This window comes from Stenella coeruleoalba, assembly GCF_951394435.1.
Source record: "Stenella coeruleoalba genome assembly, chromosome: 11".
Lineage (NCBI taxonomy): Eukaryota > Metazoa > Chordata > Mammalia > Artiodactyla > Delphinidae > Stenella > Stenella coeruleoalba.
Genome location: NC_137157.1, coordinates 26,153,288 through 26,171,457, shown reverse-complemented (window position 1 = coordinate 26,171,457; position 18,170 = coordinate 26,153,288). Strand labels below are relative to the sequence as shown.

General features: G+C 41.2%; 1 protein-coding gene across 3 annotated transcripts in view; it reads right to left on the bottom strand.

The window, feature by feature from the left end:
• The window catches only part of TMCC3 (transmembrane and coiled-coil domain family 3), a 396,915-nt gene that overhangs the window by 35,641 nt on the left and 343,104 nt on the right, over positions 1 to 18,170 (bottom strand). Inside the window, exon 5 of one of the 3 annotated variants that reach the window (XM_079937181.1) lies at positions 8,116 to 8,227. The exons of the other annotated variants lie outside the window; for them this stretch is intronic. Coding sequence (XP_079793307.1) covers positions 8,195 to 8,227 — 33 coding nt within the window. The 3' untranslated portion in view covers positions 8,116 to 8,194. Of the gene's footprint in view, positions 1 to 8,115; positions 8,228 to 18,170 lie in introns of those variants that run through there. 3 annotated transcript variants of the gene reach the window in all.

Below are 18,170 nucleotides of genomic sequence, written 5' to 3'. Positions count from 1 at the left end.
GTCTGTACCTCCCTCACCTATTTCTCCCCTCCCCACAACTCCCTCTCCTCTGGAAACCCACCTGTTTGTTTTCTGTATCTATGATTCTGTTTTGTTTATTTGTTTTATTTTTTAGATTCCACATAGAAGTGAAATCATACAGTGTTTGTCTTTTTCTGTCTGACGTTTTTCACTTAGCATAGTATCCTCTAGGTCCACCATGTTGTCACAAATGGCAAGATTTCATTATTTTTTATGGCTGAATAATATTTCATTGTGTGTGTATATATACATATATATATACACACATACATACATACATACCACATCTTCTTTATCCATTCATCTATTGATGGGCACTTAGGTTGCTTTCATATCTTGGCTATTATAAATAATGCTGCAGTGAACAGAGGGGTGCATATATCTTTTCTAATTAGTGTTTTTGTTTTCTTTGGATAAACACCCAGAAGTGGAAATGCTGGATCATATGGTAGTTCTATTTTTAATTTCTTGAGGAATCTACGTACTGTTTTCCATAGTGGCTGCACCAATTTACAATCCCATCAACAGTGCTCAAGAGTTCTCTTTTCTTTATATCCTCACCAACACCTGTTATTTTTGGTCTTTTTTTTTTTTTTTTTTTTTTTTTTGTGGTACGCGGGCCTCTCACTGTTGTGGCCTCTCCCGTTGCGGAGCACGGGCTCCAGACGCGCAGGCTCAGCAGCCATGGCTCACGGGCCCAGCCGCTCCGTGGCATGTGGGATCTTCCCGGACTGGGGCATGAACCCGTGTCCCCTGCATCGGCAGGCAGACTCTCAGCCACTGCGCCACCAGGGAAGCCCTGTGGTCTTTTTGATAACTGCCACTCTGAAAGGTGTGAGGTGATATCTCATTGTGGTTTTGATTTGCATTTCCCTGATGATTAGTGATGTTAATTAAGCATCTTTTTATGTACCTGTCGGTCATCTGTATGTCTTCTTTAGAAAAATGTCTACTCGTATCCTCTGCCCATTTTTTACTTGGGTTGTTTGGGTTTTCTGATGTTGAGTTGTATGAGTTCTTTGTAATATTTTGGGTATAAAGTCCTTATTGGATATATCATTTGCAAATATCTTCTCTCATTCAGTAGGCAGTCTTTTCATTTTGTTGATAGTTTCCTTTGCTGGGCAAAAACTTTTTTGTTTGATGTAGTCTCATTTGTTTATTGTTGCTTTTGTTTCCCTTGCCTGAGGTGACATATCCAAAAAACACAGCTAAGACCAATGTTAAAAAGCATACTGCCTATGTTTTCTTCTAGAAATTTTGTGGTTTCAGGTCTTACACTTAACCCTCTAATCTATTTTGAATTTATTTTTGTAAATAGTGTGAGAAAGTAGTCTAGTTTGATTCTTTTGCATGTAGCTGTCCAGTTTTCCCAACATCCTTTAGTGAAGAGGCTGTCTTTTCCTCATTGTATATCCTTGCCTCCTTTGTCATAGATTAATTGCCCATATACAAGTGGGTTCATTTCTGGGCCCTCTATTCTGTTCCATTTATCTAATGTGTCTGCTTTTGTGCCAGTACCATACAGTTTTGATTACTGTAGCTTTGTAGTATAGTTTGAAACCAGGGAGCATGCTACCTCCAGCTTTGTTCTTCTTTCTCAATATTATTTTGGCTATTTGGGATCTTTAGTGTTTCCATACAAATTTTAGAATTACTTGTTCTAGTTTTGTGAAAAATGCCATTGGTATTTTGATAGGGATTGCATTGAATTTGTATGGATAGATTGCCTTGGGTAGTATGGACATTTTAACAAAATATTAATTCTTCCAATCCATGAGCACAGTATATGTCTCCATTTGTTTGTGTCATCTTCAATTTCTTTCATCAGTGTGTTATAGTTTTCTGAGTATAGATCTTTCATCTCCTTAGTTAGGTTTTATTTCTAGGTATTTTATTCTTTTGATGCAATTATAAATGGGATTGTTTTCTTAATTTCTCTTTCTGATAGTTCGTTCTTAGTGTATAGAGATGCAACAGATTTCTGTATATTGATTTTGTATCCTACAACTTTACCAAATTCATTGATGAGTTCTAGGAGTTATTTGGTGGCATCTTTAGGATTTTCTATATATAGTATTAATATTATGTCACCTGCAAACAGTGACAGTTTTACTTCTTCCATTCCAATTTGAATTCCTTTTATTTCTCTTCCTTGTCTAATTGCTGTGGCTAGGACTTCCAATACTATGTTGAAGAAGACTGGTGAGAGTAGGCATCCTTGTCTTGTTCCTAATCTTAGAGGAAATGCTTTCAGTTTATCACTGTTGAGTATGATGTTATCTGTGAGCGTGTCATATATGGCCACTATTATGTTGAGGTACATTCTCTCTATACCCACTTAGTTGAGAGTTTTTATCATAAATGGATGTTGAATTTTGTCAGACACTTTTTCTGCATCTATTGAGACACATCTATTGATATGAGATGGTCATATGATTTTTATTCTTTAATTTGTTAATGTGGTTGATTTGCAGATATTGAACTATCCTTGCACCCCTGAGATAAATCCCACTTGACCATGGTGTATGAACATTTTAATGTATTGTTGAATTCAGTTTGCTAATATTCAGTTTGCTAATGGATTTCACATCTAGGTTAATCAGTGATATTAGCCTTAATTTTCTTCTTTGTGATATCTTTGTCTGGTTTTGGTATGACGGTGGTACTGGCCTCATAGAATGAGACCTCTGCAGTTTTTTGTGTTTTTTAATTTTAAATTTTATTTTTGTTTATTTATTTTTGGTTGCATTGGGTCTTTGTTGCTGTGTGCAGGCTTTCTCTAGTTGTGGTGAGCGGGGGCTACTCTTCGATGTGGTGCGTGGGCTTCTCATTGCGGTGGCTTCTCTTGTTGAGGAGCACAGGCTAGCTGCGTGGGCTTCAGCAGTTGTGGCACATGGGCAGTAGTTGTGGCTCACGGGCTCTAGAGCGCAGGGTCAGTAGTTGTGGCACACGGCCTTAGTTGCTCCATGGCACATGGGTTCTTCCTGGACCAGGGATCAAACCCGTGTCCCCTGCATTGCACCACCAGGGAAGTCCCCGCAGTTTTTGAAAAATTTGGGAAGGATAGGTGTTTACTCTTCTCTAAATGTTTCGTTGAAATCCCCTGTGAATTTTATATATTAATTTTTTTTATTCATAAGCATTTTCCGTATCCTTAAATATTCTCCAAAAAAATAAATGTTAACAGATGCATAATGTCATCCTATTGATATTTTATATAATCATTTTTTATACTGAACTTTTAGATTATTTTCTGTTATTCCTCTTTATAGCTAAATGCCTTGATAAACATCCTTTGACTATATCTTGGATTACTTTCTGAATCTAAGTTGATGAAAATGGGACTACTGGGTTAAAGTATATGAACATTTTTTTAAAGTAAGTTAGGAAGTAATAGAATGTCAGCTGCAAGTAACAGAAAAGCTAACTAACAACTGGGATATTTATTGCTTATATAACTAAGATGTCTGAAAGAAGGCAGGAAAACTCAATGATGTCATCAAGAAATCAGACTCTTTTATTTTTTTCTCTAACATCCTCAGAATATTGACTTTTCATCCTTGTGCTTGTTGCTCATGATTGCAAGATGGCTGTAAGCATCACACTGTCACACAACCAAAATTCAGGAAAGCAGGAATATATGAAGTCAGGAAAGTGAGAGACTCTCCTCATATACAGCTATCCTTTAGTTAGAAAAGAAAATCCTTCCCACAAACCCTCTATGAGAATTTCCTCACTGGCTTATTCCCAGTACTGTATCAAATGGCCATCACTAACTGTTGGGAGGCTAGGAAAACAATATCTTTCCCTTTCCAGATTCAACAATGAAATAAGAGGTTTGATATAGCTTCTGTGTAGTCAACTGTATGACACAGCAGAAGTCACAATAGTGCTGTGTAACAAATCACCCCAGAATTTAGAGGTAAAAAACAATAAACATTTTTTCTTGACCACATCTTGGATCAATTAAATGGCTAAGCTAGATTGGATTTGGCTAGACTTGCCTATGGTTGGGCTCAGGTCTGCTCTATGTTTGGTCATTTTTGTTTATTTTTGTTTTCACTTTTCACTGTAAAATAAAAATAAAGAAAATGATACAAAATAAATATATATCTTAGTGAATTATTATAAAACAAACACCCTTGTAACCACCACCCAGGTTAAGAAATAGAACTTTGCCAGACACCCAGAACTCTCCCTATATGCCCCATCACAAATATACCCCTCTCCTTCCCCACAAATAACCACAATTCTGACTCTTACAGTAATCACTTCCTTGCATTGGTTTATGGCTTAATCATTCATGTACATATCCATAGACCCTATGGTTTAGTATTTTTTTAATTGACATATCATTTAAGTCCTTTTTAATATACCATTTCCTTCTCTATATTTTTCTTTTCTTATAATTTATCTGTTTAAGAACCTGGGCCTATTTATCTATAGAATGTCCCACAGCCTGGATTTTGCTGATTGCATATTCATAGTACAACTCAGCACATTCCTTTGTCCTTCATATTTCCTGCAAATAGGCAGCTGAATCTAGAGGCTTGAATAGAATCAGGTTTAACCTGCTTTTACTTTATGGCAAGTCTATAGGTGATACCTGTTTTTCACTGCTTTTTTTTTATGTTACCAGCCTTTAATGCTCAATGCCTACACCGATTAATTCATTTGAGTTGCAAAATGATAATAAGTCTATCGTTTCACCTTACTTATTAAATAAATTACTTTTTAAGAGAAAACACATCCTCTCATCTCCTAATGGCTACCCAGTGGTACAGCTTATATGGGAAAGGCGGGATAATGCTTGTTTCTTTTCTTTTATTTATCTAGTTTTCAAAATAATGAATTAACTCCCTATTATCCTCCAAAGGAGGCCAATTCGTTTATTATTATGAATTCATGAATTTGAATATATTCAGTGTGTTTTGATCCATGGCAATTCTTATCCTTATTGCAGCTTAAATTTTCTTATCTTTGACCCCTGGGAACTTCTTCAAGTTGACTTCTATGCCACTTTGACATAACCCAAATTGTTTTTGACAGATTTCTTGCTGTCTGATATGACAAAATATTCCAGGATAATTTTTGCCATAGATTTGGAATCAGTCATTTCTTCAAGAAGTGCCGGTTTTCTTTTAGTGGAAAATGGCATTTCATAACCACAATCTCTTATGCTATTGGATGGGTTGGTCAATATTTCTCGTCTTTTATAGTGAACAGAACTAGGAAATATATTTTTTAAGATGAAACATTTCATGAGTTCACAGTGATACTTCCAATCCAAATTCAGGACTACGGGGCTATTCTTTAATCTCTTTTATATTACTCCTGAATCTCCTTTATCTATAACAAGAATTCTGGTATGGTTCTCAAGGACATAAGGAATGACAGAATATCCCATGATTGCTCATTTACTTTATCCTACATTATACACAGAATGGTTTCAGAATAGTAATACTCAGAATAAGCACCACCAACTATGTTACTAGAAACAATTTTTTTAAATTTTGCATACCCTACCCCCATCTCACTTCATTTTTCTTTTAATTGTACTACATCCATATTGTCAAAACATACAATCATCACATACTATATTCTCTCTTTTACTCTTATTTGGTCTTCAACTACAAGTAACTATATATGTAATGCTCACCATAATTCCTTATATCAAAGTCTCTCTAGTCATTTTGGTTACCTAAAGCTTGTTCTCTAATAGATTCCTGAGGAAAAACTCATAGGAAGAATATTCCCTAAGTTCCTTCATGTTCATAACAGCTTCTCTGTGTTCTTGAAAGTCACATTTTCTTTACTTGGATGTCACAATATATAATACTATTCCATTTTCTTCTGACATAAAGTGCTACAATCAAAAAGTCTAATAACAATCTTCCTTCCCTTATAAGCCACATGTTCTTTCAACCTAGATGCCTAAAGAAGTTTTTTTCCTTTTTCTTTAAAATCCAGAAATTTCACTAAAATTTCTCTTGGTATTGGTCATTCAGTTCAATATTCTCATATGCGTAGTGTGCTCTTTTAATATGTACTATTGAGTTTATTTCAGAAAATTTTTTCTTGAATTATATTTAGTATTTGTTCAATTCTCTTGCTTTTCTTCTTCAGGAACTTCTGTTCACCATACGCTGGATCTTCTTTGTTTATATTTATTGAATAGTTGTATTGTTTCTCAAATCTTTATCTCTTTCTTAATTTATTTTTAAAAATTTCCTCATTTTCACCTTCTATTTCTCTTAAGGCATTATCTGTGTATTTATTCACTGGATTCGTTGTAGCTTAGCCTTCATTTATTTTACTTCTATGTTTTTCCTAATTTCTGTCACTTCATTTCTGAGTTTTTCTATTTCTCATTAATTTAGTCTTTCATATTTTGTATCATTTCTTAATGTCTTTTAGCTCATTTTGAAATAGTACATTAAATTTTTCTTCTTTTTCTTTCTTATTTTTTTAAAGCAAATATTTCTGGCCTGCTTTCATTACCTGTAGGGATATTATTCTGCTCCTTATTCTAATTTTTCTTAGAATAACTTTGTATAAGATTTGACCTCTTACAAGGAGGTTTTTACCAAGGATAACTTTTTTAACTTCACAAAGGTACTTATTCTGTTGTGCTTCATGTAGTGCAAAAATATAACAGCTTGCTTTGTAAGAGTTCCTGGATATGTTCCCCTCATCCACTTTTATCTGGACTTTCTTTCCTTCATCGCTACAGTGCCTGTTCTGCTCAGTTTTGTTTTTTTTTTTAACATCTTTATTGGGGTATAATTGCTTTACAATGGTGTCTGCTCAGTTTTAATCCCACTCCCAGCAGTATCCTCAGGGAAGGGCCCTGTCCTCAAAGGGAGCCCTCGCTGGTGAGTTTTGAGAGTTCACAGGGGCTAGACCACTCCACACCTTTCAGGACTTACTCCAGGCCTGTGTACTCACCTGCTAATTGTAGTCGGCACAGAGTTTCAGCTGTTGTCCTAAAACTAGCTTGCTGAGCTTTCCAGTGAATACCTGTTAGATATTTTAGGGGTTTCTTGTTCTCAGGTTTGTTAGATGTCCCACTGCTTTTCTTGTGACTATCAATGATTTCTCCTCACCTGCTTGTATTTCAGAGTCCACAGGGATCCCTTCTCACCTGGTTTTGTTGGAAAAGATCTGTGGGTTTTTGGTTTTGCTACTCAAGTGCTCTCTGTTTCTATGTGGAGATTACTCAAGTTCCAAACACTATTCTGTCACTGCCATTTCCATCCTCCCAAATCCACGTATTCACTCTGGGTCTCAGACTGAAGGGGCAGGAGCACACAGGGGAAGTTCTTCTTGTGGTAAAACGAGAAATGCGAGAGAACAAACTTGACACCAGAGGATGCTGAAGCCTCTGCTTGCAGGACACATTTGTTAACACTCCACCGGCCAAAAACAGGCCACAAGCCAAGCACAATGTCAATATGCAAGAAAGTACACTTTGCTTCTAGGAAAAGGAACTACAGAATCACGCAAAGAGCATGATGAGGAATTGGGAACAATAATGCAGTGTTCCACACCAACCAACTGCATCTGCCCCAAAGGCTTTCTCTAAATCTTGCTAAATTACATTCAAAAAATGGTTTGTTAATTATACTTCCATACATAGATATGAGAGTGCCCATCCCACTACTACACTCATCATGATTGAATATTTTAATACATTGTTGTTAATTTAATAAGTAAAAAATACGTATGTGGTTTAATATTCAGATTGCACTTTTCATTTTTGTGAAGTCTAATCTTTTCCCATTAGTTTATTAAGCCATTTCTTTTTCTTCCTTAAGGACTTATCTCCTCATGTCCTATAGCCATTTCTCTGTGGCAGATGTTGCTTTTCTTGTTGATTTATAAGACCTCATTTCATAATAAAGATTTTAATCTTTATCTTTCATATTTCTTGCACAGACTTGTTCCAATTTGTCATTTTCATTTTGCATCATTTATCTAATTCTGCCTAACAAATCGCCTTAAAACTTTGTGTTCTAAACCAGAAAACATTTACTATTGCTTACAAATCTATGGGTCAGCAAGATGTAGCTGATGACCTGGACCAGGTGTAGCTGATCTCGGCTGGGCTCATTCATGCATCTGCTGTCAGCTGGTGGCATAGCTGGGGAACAGATGGTCTAGGATGGTCTCACTCACATACTGGCTGTTGGCTCACTGTCAGCTGGCGCAATGGGGATTAATGGGCCATGTTACCACCATACTTTTTACCGTATTTATATTATTTAAATATAAAAAGTGTATACATTTTTAAATTTTATATATTCAAAGTTATCATGTTTTCTTATGTGATTTCTTTATTGTTGTTATGTTTTTAAAGTTATTCCCCAATCTCAAGGTCTGGTAAATATTTACTTACATTTTCTTCTGCATTTTTATTCTTTTATTTATTACCTCTAAGTCTTTAATCCATTGGAAATTGATGGGTATGAAGTGAGAATTTAAATGTTTTTGTTTTTCCACATGTAGTTAACCAATTATCCAAGCACTATTTATGGAATATTCTTTCCTCTTCCCATGAATTGATGACATCATCTTTTATCACAGAGTGGATTGTGATATAGTCCTTGGTTCCATTTTTGGGCTTTTGCCTTTGTTCCACTGATATATCTGTCTATGGGTTCTTGTACTGCCCAAATCTATATAGTCAATGGGTGGAAGGAACTCAGAGTTGGGGGGAGACTATCATAATTATTTCTGCAAATTAAGTTCATACTGTGTTAGCCATTCTGAAGCCCAGGGTTCAAGATGAGCTCTGAAAGTTCAGGGGGGAGATGGAGGGGATTAATCCAGACCTCTCAGAGGGCAGAAGTCTTTGAGCAGAGGGAGGGCGCTTAAGAAGACAAATATCCTAACCTAGCATTTGTTGTGAAAGCAGAAGAAAGACATATAATTACAATCTTGATAAGAAGAGAAACCCTTGGCGTTTTCCGCCATTATCTGAGGTACCCAAGATGCTCCTGCAAGACCCAGGTCCTGGAGAGCCTTGTTACCAACGCATGCGCAGGATGTAACTGTGCAGTTTGGAACAGCGGGCTCCAGTCTTTCACCTGTGGCAGAATATGTATTATTTATTGATTTTCCTTTGAGCAACAGGTTTAGTGGAGATTGTCAATTGTCTGGAGGAATAAACATGAAAAGGATTCTCCCCCCTCAAAAAAGATCTATCAGTTATGCTCTGTGGAACCGCCTTTTCCCACTGGGTAGCAGGCTCCATTAGCTATGTATATACCAGTCTGATTCTATAATTTTTCATCATTTTAGTTATCAAGATGGTTCCTCTTCAGTTATTAAGCTTCAGCTCTGTTCAATTTAAAATTTCAATCTTTATTTGATCCAAAGCTTTCCTCTTAGCCTCTAACGCAGACTAGGTCACAGGCTTTAGAAGGTTTGGGAGTGGGGAAGTGGAGGGGAGACAGGGTCTTCTCTTCCCCACTCCCCTCCCTCCCTATGCTAACCCTTCTGGCTTTGGAGGAAGAGGAAGAAAAGCCAAAGCTCAGTATGCCTCTTTGTGATTGCCAGTGGCAGGACTGCTGTTCCCTGTGGCTGGCCAAGTGGCCCTGGCGCGTGCTCTGGCACAGTGCCAGTAGGCTTCTGGTGGTCCTTTAAGGAACACATGACTTCTTCCAGCCAACCCCCAGGTGACAGCCTTGGACAGCATTTGTCCAATGCACAGGTTTGTCTGCCCAACATATGGCCATCCTCCTGCACGTCTATGGCCCCCAAACTCTAGGGCCCGTGAGCAGGAGAGGGATCCATCCATATTCTTAAACCCAGAGCTTGACAGGATAATTCTACTCAGGTCACACCAGCCTGTTACATTTCCGTACTACAGAAACTTCCTTCTTCTGAACCCAGTGCCAGGTTCCTGCAAATCTCAAGGCTGATGATAGCCCTGGACTCTACGTTAATCTGGGCTCTTGATGCCCCAAGTCTCTAACATACAGGTTATACTATATTTATTTTGACTGCCTGAGTTATTCAGTACTTGCCTCACTATAAGATCTTAGGTTTCAACAGAGAGGTGGACTCACTTTCCTAAGACTATGGACCAAATCAGCACCATGCTCAGATTAGAATGTAAAGTGTCAGAACATATGACCCAGGATTTTTCCATCAGTAGAGGACTGCTCGGGCTTCCAGAATGACAGGAGCTAAGAACCTGGGCTTTGGTGTCAGATCTCAGTCTGAGTCTTGGAAGAACCACTTCCTAGCTAGCTAATCTTGGACAACTTACTTAACCCCTCTTAGTTTCAGTTTCCTCAATTGGAAAATAAAGATAATAATAATAGTATCTATCTTATAGGGTTATATTGCTTAAGTGAGATCATGCAAGAAAACCTCAGTGCCTGGTACCTAATGAGTTCTCATTTATGGTAGTTATTGTTTTGTTTGTTTTGGGTTGTTTTTTTTAAAATTGAGGTCTAATTGACATATAACAATATATTAGTTTCAGGTGCATTACATAATGATACAATGTTTGTACATTTTTCAAAATGATCACCGGAATAAGGCTAGTTAATATTCATCACCACACATAGTCCCAAAAGTTTCTTTCCCCTGGGGATGAGAACTTTGAAGATCTACTCTCTTAGCAACTTTCAAACACGCAGTACAGTGTTATTAACTATAGTCATATGGTAGTTACTAGTGTTCTAAACAAGAGAATCTCCTCAGGCCACTGTAGATTCAAACATGCCTAAATGTCACTGCCTTAACAGATGGCTGAGTCGCGTGTTATTGGGGTTAACTCCCAAGCAAGGGATCAGCGTGTAGCTGTTGTCCTTCCACCTCTGCAGTGCTTGTTCCATTCTGGTGGTGAGACAGCATGGGAGCGGGTGTGAGGAGGAGTGTCTATGGGTCAGTACGTGATCACATTAATCTGCATATATATGTGCAGATGTATATTTAATGTATATATATCTATTTCTCAATGTTTTTCAGCAGCAGAAACTATGTACTAGAAAACCATTAAAATATTACTTGGCATTTCTCAATACTGAGACCTACTGCCGTACGACAAATTGCCATGTAGCGGTCAAGAGAAGAACAAAGATTATGAGACAAATGACCCTTTAAAAAAGTCATTCGTGGGATGTTCATTATTCACATTGCATCCGCTCTCAATCCACCCCCTGGGTTTCTTATTTTATACTTATTTCCAGATTAACAGCCCAATTAGAAACCTATTGACTAAGAAGCTATTAAAGGCAATGACCCTCCTTCCTGCTATCAGCTCGCCCCTCTAAAATCGTCCTTAAAAGCACAGGAAAGCGGCACGGGCGCTCCCATTCCTGGACAAACTCTGCCCCCTAGTGTTCATTCGCACACGTGCGCACCAGCAACGCAGCGTCTCCTTTGTTATTTTTTCCTCCTGGGACTGGAACAGAAGAGGCCTGTCACCACCACACCCCTGCCTCCCATCAGCCTATTCTGTGTAGATAATCCACCAAAAGGCTTAGATGTCATTTCTGTCTCGCGTGTTTGAAATTAATATAGCCCATCAATCTCACTCTGTGGTAGAAAGTGTTTCTCCGCAGATTGCTAAGGATACGTCTCCGTGCGGGCGGGATTGCAGAGGGGGTGTCTGAGGTCTCCTAGACCTCCCGGGGGAGCCGGGTTAAGGCGTGCCCAGGAAGTGGAGCCTCGGCCAGGCCACGTGACCCGTCTCGGACCTTGGTTCCCTCGAGTGCAAGAGGAGCAGAGCAAGCGCCACCACGTAGAAGGAGAACCGCGGATGCCTGGGCTGTCGTGAAAAGGATATTTATTGGGAGTGGGGACAAGGGCACGTGGCTAAAGCTGTGGGACCTTGAATTAGAAATTCACCTTTCTCAGCCTTGAGCTTTTCATCTTACTAAATGGAAACAAGGACTTCGTCCTGCCAATGGCATCATCTTCTTGTGAAGAGAGAGAGAGAGGGGCAGCAGGGGCTCCCCTATGTGTGCTCTAGGAGCCCCCGGTGAATAGTCACGGGGTTCTTCACGGCGCAGATTCCTGCGCTCCACCCCAGGAGACAGACTCAGAACCTTGGGGTGCAGAATACCGAACCCCCAAAGATGTCTATGTCCCAATCCCCAGGACATGTGACTATGTGACCTTACATGGCAAAAGGGACTTTTCAGGTGTGACTAGATTTAGGATCTTGAGATGGGAGATTAACCTGGACTATTCAGAGGGGCCCCATGTAATCACAAGGGTCCTTAGAAGGGAAAGAAGGAGGCAGGGGAGGCAGAGAAGATGTGATGACAGAAGCAGGGATCCAAGCGATGCAGCCATGAGCAAAGGAAAGCCGGCAGCCTTGAGAAGCCGGAAGAGACAAGAAACGGATTCTCCCCAAGAGCCTCCAGAAGGAACTCAGCTCTGCTAACACCCTGCTTTTACGTCTGTAAGACCCACTTGAGGACTTCTTACCTCCAGAGCTTTAGATAATAAACTTGTGCTGTCTTAAGCCACTACGTTTGTGGTAATTAGTTACATCAGCCTTAGGACACTAATAGGGCGTTGGGGGGGCAGTCAGTATCATAAATCTGCATTTTTCACAGACCCCTTGGTGAGATCTTTGTGGAACACTAAATTTAGAAACCAGAAGTGTGGTGGGAAGAGGCTGGGGACCAGGAGGTCTGGATTCAGTCTAGCTCTGGTGTCGTTAGCTGTGTGACTTTGGCAAGGTTGCTGAGCCTTGGTTTCCCCATCTGTAAAAGGGGGCAGTTTGGGGGGATGCTGTCTAAGTATTCTTCTGGCAGGAGCATTCTGAGAGTCTGAAAGAAAATAAAGAGAAGCTCTTTGAAAAGAGTCACGTCTGCTCAGTGTGGGTATTAGTCCTCGAATCTCCTAGAAGAGATCCTGTTAATTCTTTGAACAGGTACTTTTTATACAGCACTTCCTGTGTGTCAGGTCTTGGTCTAAGCTTTCCACTTACAGGAACAGCTATCTGTGGGGTTATCTTGACACAGCAATTATTAATGTGCAATTAATAATTAAACGCTTTGGGGGGATGATTTCTAATCAGGATCTGATCAATAAGCCAGTAAAGGGGGGGAGCGGTAGGCACCATCTTCAGCTAATTAAGGGGGCGACTGTGTGTCTCTCCTCTGAAAAGAAAAATGTCACCAAACATTACAAGCAGCCTGAGGGGTCTGGATAGAAGGGGGAAGGGGCTGCTGTTGCTAGGCAACGAGCTCCTCATCACTAATCATGTGCAGAAAGCCTGGGGTCCTGTTCTCAGCACAGCCAGTGGGCCTCCCGCCTTCTCCCACCCCCTGCTTCTGACAGTTGTCCTCTGGGCTCTTGTTCCAGACACCTGGACCCTGAAACAGGCCCAGGGCCCCCTCAGTATTCCAGGGTCAATTCTGCTGCTAAAAAAGCAAAATGACATAGAAAAGACTCTTTTTTTTTTTTTTTTTTTTGCAGTACGCAGGCCTCTCACTGCTGTGGACTCTCCTGTTGCGGAGCACAGGCTCCGGATGCGCAGGCTCAGCGGCCATGGCTCACGGGCCCAGCCGCTCCGCGGCATGTGGGATCTTCCCAGACCGGGGCATGAACCCATGTCCCCTGCATCGGCAGGCGGACTCCCAACCACTGTGCCACCAGGGAAGCCCCAGAAAAGACTCTTTATGTCCATCTCAGATGAGCTAAGCCCTGGCACCAATATTCCAGAATACCCTTTCCTCCACTGCAGCCTTTGAATGAGCCATCACCCCAGAGGCTGGTTTAGATTTGAGAAAATCCCTTTCTGACCCCTGCATTCAAGGGAGGCTCTCGCTGTTTGCCATGTGGATGCTGAGCAAACATGTGGGTCCCTGGGCTGGCTTTCAATGTGCTCTGTAAACACTTCTCTCTGGATACAGCCAACTGTCCAATTATGCAAGATGCAACCCTCTTCCCCTGGGGATTTGTTGTCTTAAAAAGCGAGGACCCAGTGTGATCAGAGAGTTTACATAGCACGTGTCATACAGAGAAGATGCACCCACTGGGGCAGCTGCAGTCCCATGGGGCCAGCCATCATTCAGAAGAGAAGCACAGAAGGCTGCTTCATCTGCAACTCCTTCCGGAACGCACAGGCTCAGGAATAGCCAAAAATGGAAGAGGTGTTTGCATCTGTTTCCTTCCAGGATACACAGGCTCTCTAGGAGAACGGAGGGCTGCTTTTGTGCTATGGGAGCAAATGCTACATTTGGGATGTGGCACTGGAGTTATCAGAGGGATCCCTTGGTCCTGGAAGGTTATTTCAGAGAAACGTCATTACAGGCATCAGCTAAAAAGACAGACGTCATTGCACAATGTAGAATGGACTAACCCGTTTACCTTGCACAGTTCTAAAGCTGGAGCTGTCCTGTGCTAAAGTCAGAAAGGGGGCTGGTCTTTCCCAGGAACCCTGAGGAGTTGACACCACCACCAGTGCCCAGGCAGGCTGCACAGCTCCTGGAGAAGGGCTGTGCAATGCGGGGACACAGCTCAGCCACCTGTCACAGTCCCTCCCTCTCTCGGCTTGAGCCACACTGGCCTCCCTGCTGCCTGCTCAGAACTACCTCCTTCAGGCCTTTACACGCGGCCCCTGGATGCTCAGCCCGATACCTGGATGACAGGAGACCTTCTCTGACCACCATCCTGTCTAAGATAATAGATCTCCCACCTGTATGTACTCTCCAATGCCATTTTTAATTTTCTACAAAGTGCCTTCCTCTCTCTCTCTTCCTCTTTCTCTCTCTCTCTTTCCATCTGTCTGTCTCTCCCTTTCTCCCCCTCCATCTGTCTGTCCATCTTTATATTTTATTTGTTCATTGCCTGTTTCCTTCACTAGGGTGTAAGTTCTGTGAGGGCAGGGCACTTGTCTGTCTTACGAACTGCTGGGTCCCTGGCACCTGCCACCGTGCCTCCCATAAGGCCAGCCCTCAATTAACATTTGCTGAGTTGACCCCAATTACTGTGACTCCACTCTTTTTCGGGAAGGCACAAGGCTCTTTACTTCCATCCTCATCCCTCAGGTACCCACAGCTTTCCTCTGGAGGCAACTAATATATGAGTTTCCGATGTAACTTTATTGACATGTTATGCTTGTTCTAACAATACACACAGGGATAGCTTCCTCCCACCCATCCTTTTTAAAACAGTAATAGTGGATAGAGTACTTTATATTTCTTCTACATCTTGCTTTTTTCACTTTATATATCTTGATGATCATTTCATGTCAGCTGACAAAACAAACTTCTTTATCTTTTTCTACAGCTGAGTAATATTCCGAGGTATGGGTATACAGTAATTTATTTCTTTGGTCCCTTCTAGATGGACATGTGGGTTGTCTCCCATCTTTTGTTATTGCAAAGAGTGCTGCACATAATCTTGTCTATATGTCATATCATGGGTATGTGACCACATCTACTGGATAAATTCTTAGAAGTCAGATTCCTGAGTCAAAGGGTATATATGTGCTTGTAATTTGGGGAGATATTGCCAAACTGCTCTCCACAGAAATCGTATCTACACTCCTACCAACAACTTATGAGAAAGCTTGTTTCCCTGCATCTTTACAGACTTTCTTTTATCTCTGCCAATCTGATCTCTGGAAAGTGATATTGCACTGCTATCCTATTTTGCATTTTCTTATTGTGAATAAGGTTGAACATCTCTCCATATGTCTCAGCGCCATCTGTATCTCCTTTCTCATGAACTGCCTATTTTTCTAGTAGCTTGTTGGTTTTTTTCAAAAATCGATGTATAGTAACTCTGATATATTAGGAAAATTAATCTCTGGCTGTGATATAAGTTACAGATATTTTCCCCTATATGTCATTTGTCTTTGGATAAAACCATTGTATGTTTTCTGCCTTTTATATTTTTAGTCTAATTTCTGCATCTGTGTATGTATGTGTGTGACTGCCACCTTTTAATTTGCATTTTATCTTATGTCATCATATGTTTGCCAGTATTCTTGGAAAATGCACCTTTTCCAGTTTCATTTAAGTTGATGCTTCCCTGATGGGGCTTTTAGGATCCACTCTCAACTCTTGATGAATTGGGAGGCTACCCTATTCCTTGAGGAATCCTGAGAGATTTGGAAAGCACTCAAACTGCGAGAACCTTCATCTGTTCCATGTCAGCTCTTATAAGTCTGTTTCAGAGATGTTGACAAATTTTTGACTTTTTCAGGATTCCAGAACCTACCACCTGTCTTAGTCTTTAATCATCTCTCCACTCATTACAGGTACAGGAGGTGGAAGCAGCTGCAAAGCATCTGTTCCCCGAGAGAAGGAGCCCCTCTCTCAACGTCACTCTGCTTGACCAGAACCCACCAGGCACCGTCAACCACGACGGACCTGCCCTCCCCTCACCCGGATCCCCGTCCTCCATCATCAGCACCGCCACCTCCTTCCTGCTCCACTTCCAGCCCTGACACCCCTCTTCTCCACCTCTGCTCCAGGCAGGCCACTCATTCCCACCTTGTCACTGCAGCCTGAGCATGGGGGCTGATCCAGGTTTACTGGGGCCTGAATCGGGTTCACTCTTTGAAAGAACGTGAATGCAAAATGACAAGTACAAAACTAAACGCAAAAATGAATAGGAGAAAATAAATCATTACAAACTTTGAAAAGTGGGAAAATACAAAACACAAAATATAGAAAAATAAGCTATTCGTTAGTGTTAACGAGCTGTCTGGCACACTTCTAAAATACTAGTTTTCTTCCTTTTTGGCTGCATGCTCTTTGATTGTCTCTTCATATGACAGTAAGCTAGAAATACCATTGTCCAGAGAGGGAATGGAAAGAGAGTTCAGGGTTTTGTTTTGTTTTGTTTTTTCCAGTACGCGGGCCTCTCACTGCTGTGGCCTCTCCCGCTGCGGAGCACAGGCTCCGGACGCGCAGGCTCAGCGGCCATGGCTCACGGGCCCAGCCGCTCCGCGGCATGTGGGATCTTCCTGGACCAGGGCACGAACCCGTGTCCCCTGCATTGGCAGGCGGACTCTCAACCACTGCGCCACCAGGGAAGTCCAGAGTTCAGGTTTTTATCCAGCATGGTTGACCATTTAGAAAGGTTGATTTTAGCTTCACAACCTGTTATTGGTAATGTCTTGGTAAGACGTAGTCCGATACATTAGGAGACATGAATCATGCGACTTCCCATACAGGCATGTCCACTATTGTTTACCTCCCACAGGATTAAATTCCATTTGCCACAATTTCCATCAAAAAAGAAAAAAAAAGTATAATATGTTTCTGTAGCTTTATCTGGTATATTCCTGCAGGGGACAGTTTCAATTTTGATCAGAAGTCAAGAATTCAGTCCTCCATTTCACAATTTTCCACATCTGATAATTGGAAGAATTTTTTAACAGACCAATCTTCAGCTCTGTACGTTTCCAACTTGTTTCTCCTACACTTCCCACAAATTTCTGGAGGTGAGCACCGTGGGACACAGTCTTATCGTGACATGACCACTAGCTCTGCACCTTCTTGTCACCTGGCAGGGTGAGTCAGGCAGTGCGAGTACTCCTAAAACCATTTCTACACCCAGCCAACGAGTAAACTTAATGAAACAATTGGAAGTCACATAAAAATATCCATTTAACACACTGTAAATGTATCCTCAGCTCAATTTCCCCCTAGTTGGTTTTCAAAAATGCCCACGGTCATGTCAAAACTGGGTGGAGGGAGGATTTAATCGAGGGGAAGTTGAAATGGAAAGAGACTGATGTGGTCTTAATAATTGCAGCTAATGCATCTCCTAAAAACTCTGCAAAAATATATGAACATGACTCCCACCCAGAGTGGTGGAGGAACTCTTGAGTGAGTAGCCTTGAAACTTAAGCGTCATTAGCCTCGAGATAGATTCCCCTCTGCTCACACTGTCTCCCCACCCCTCCCCCACTGCCTAGCCTTCATTTATTTAATTTTCTTCTTGGCCACGCCCCGCGGCATGTGGGATCTTAGTTCCCCGACCAGAGATCGAACCCGCGTCCCCTGCATTGGAAGCACGGAGTCTTAACCATTGGACCACCAGGGAGGTCCCTAGCCTTCATTTAAAATAGGTTCTGAGGGGCTTCCCTGGTGGCGCAGTGGTTGAGAGTCCGCCTGCCAATGCAGGGGACACGGGTTCGTGCCCCGGTCCAGGAA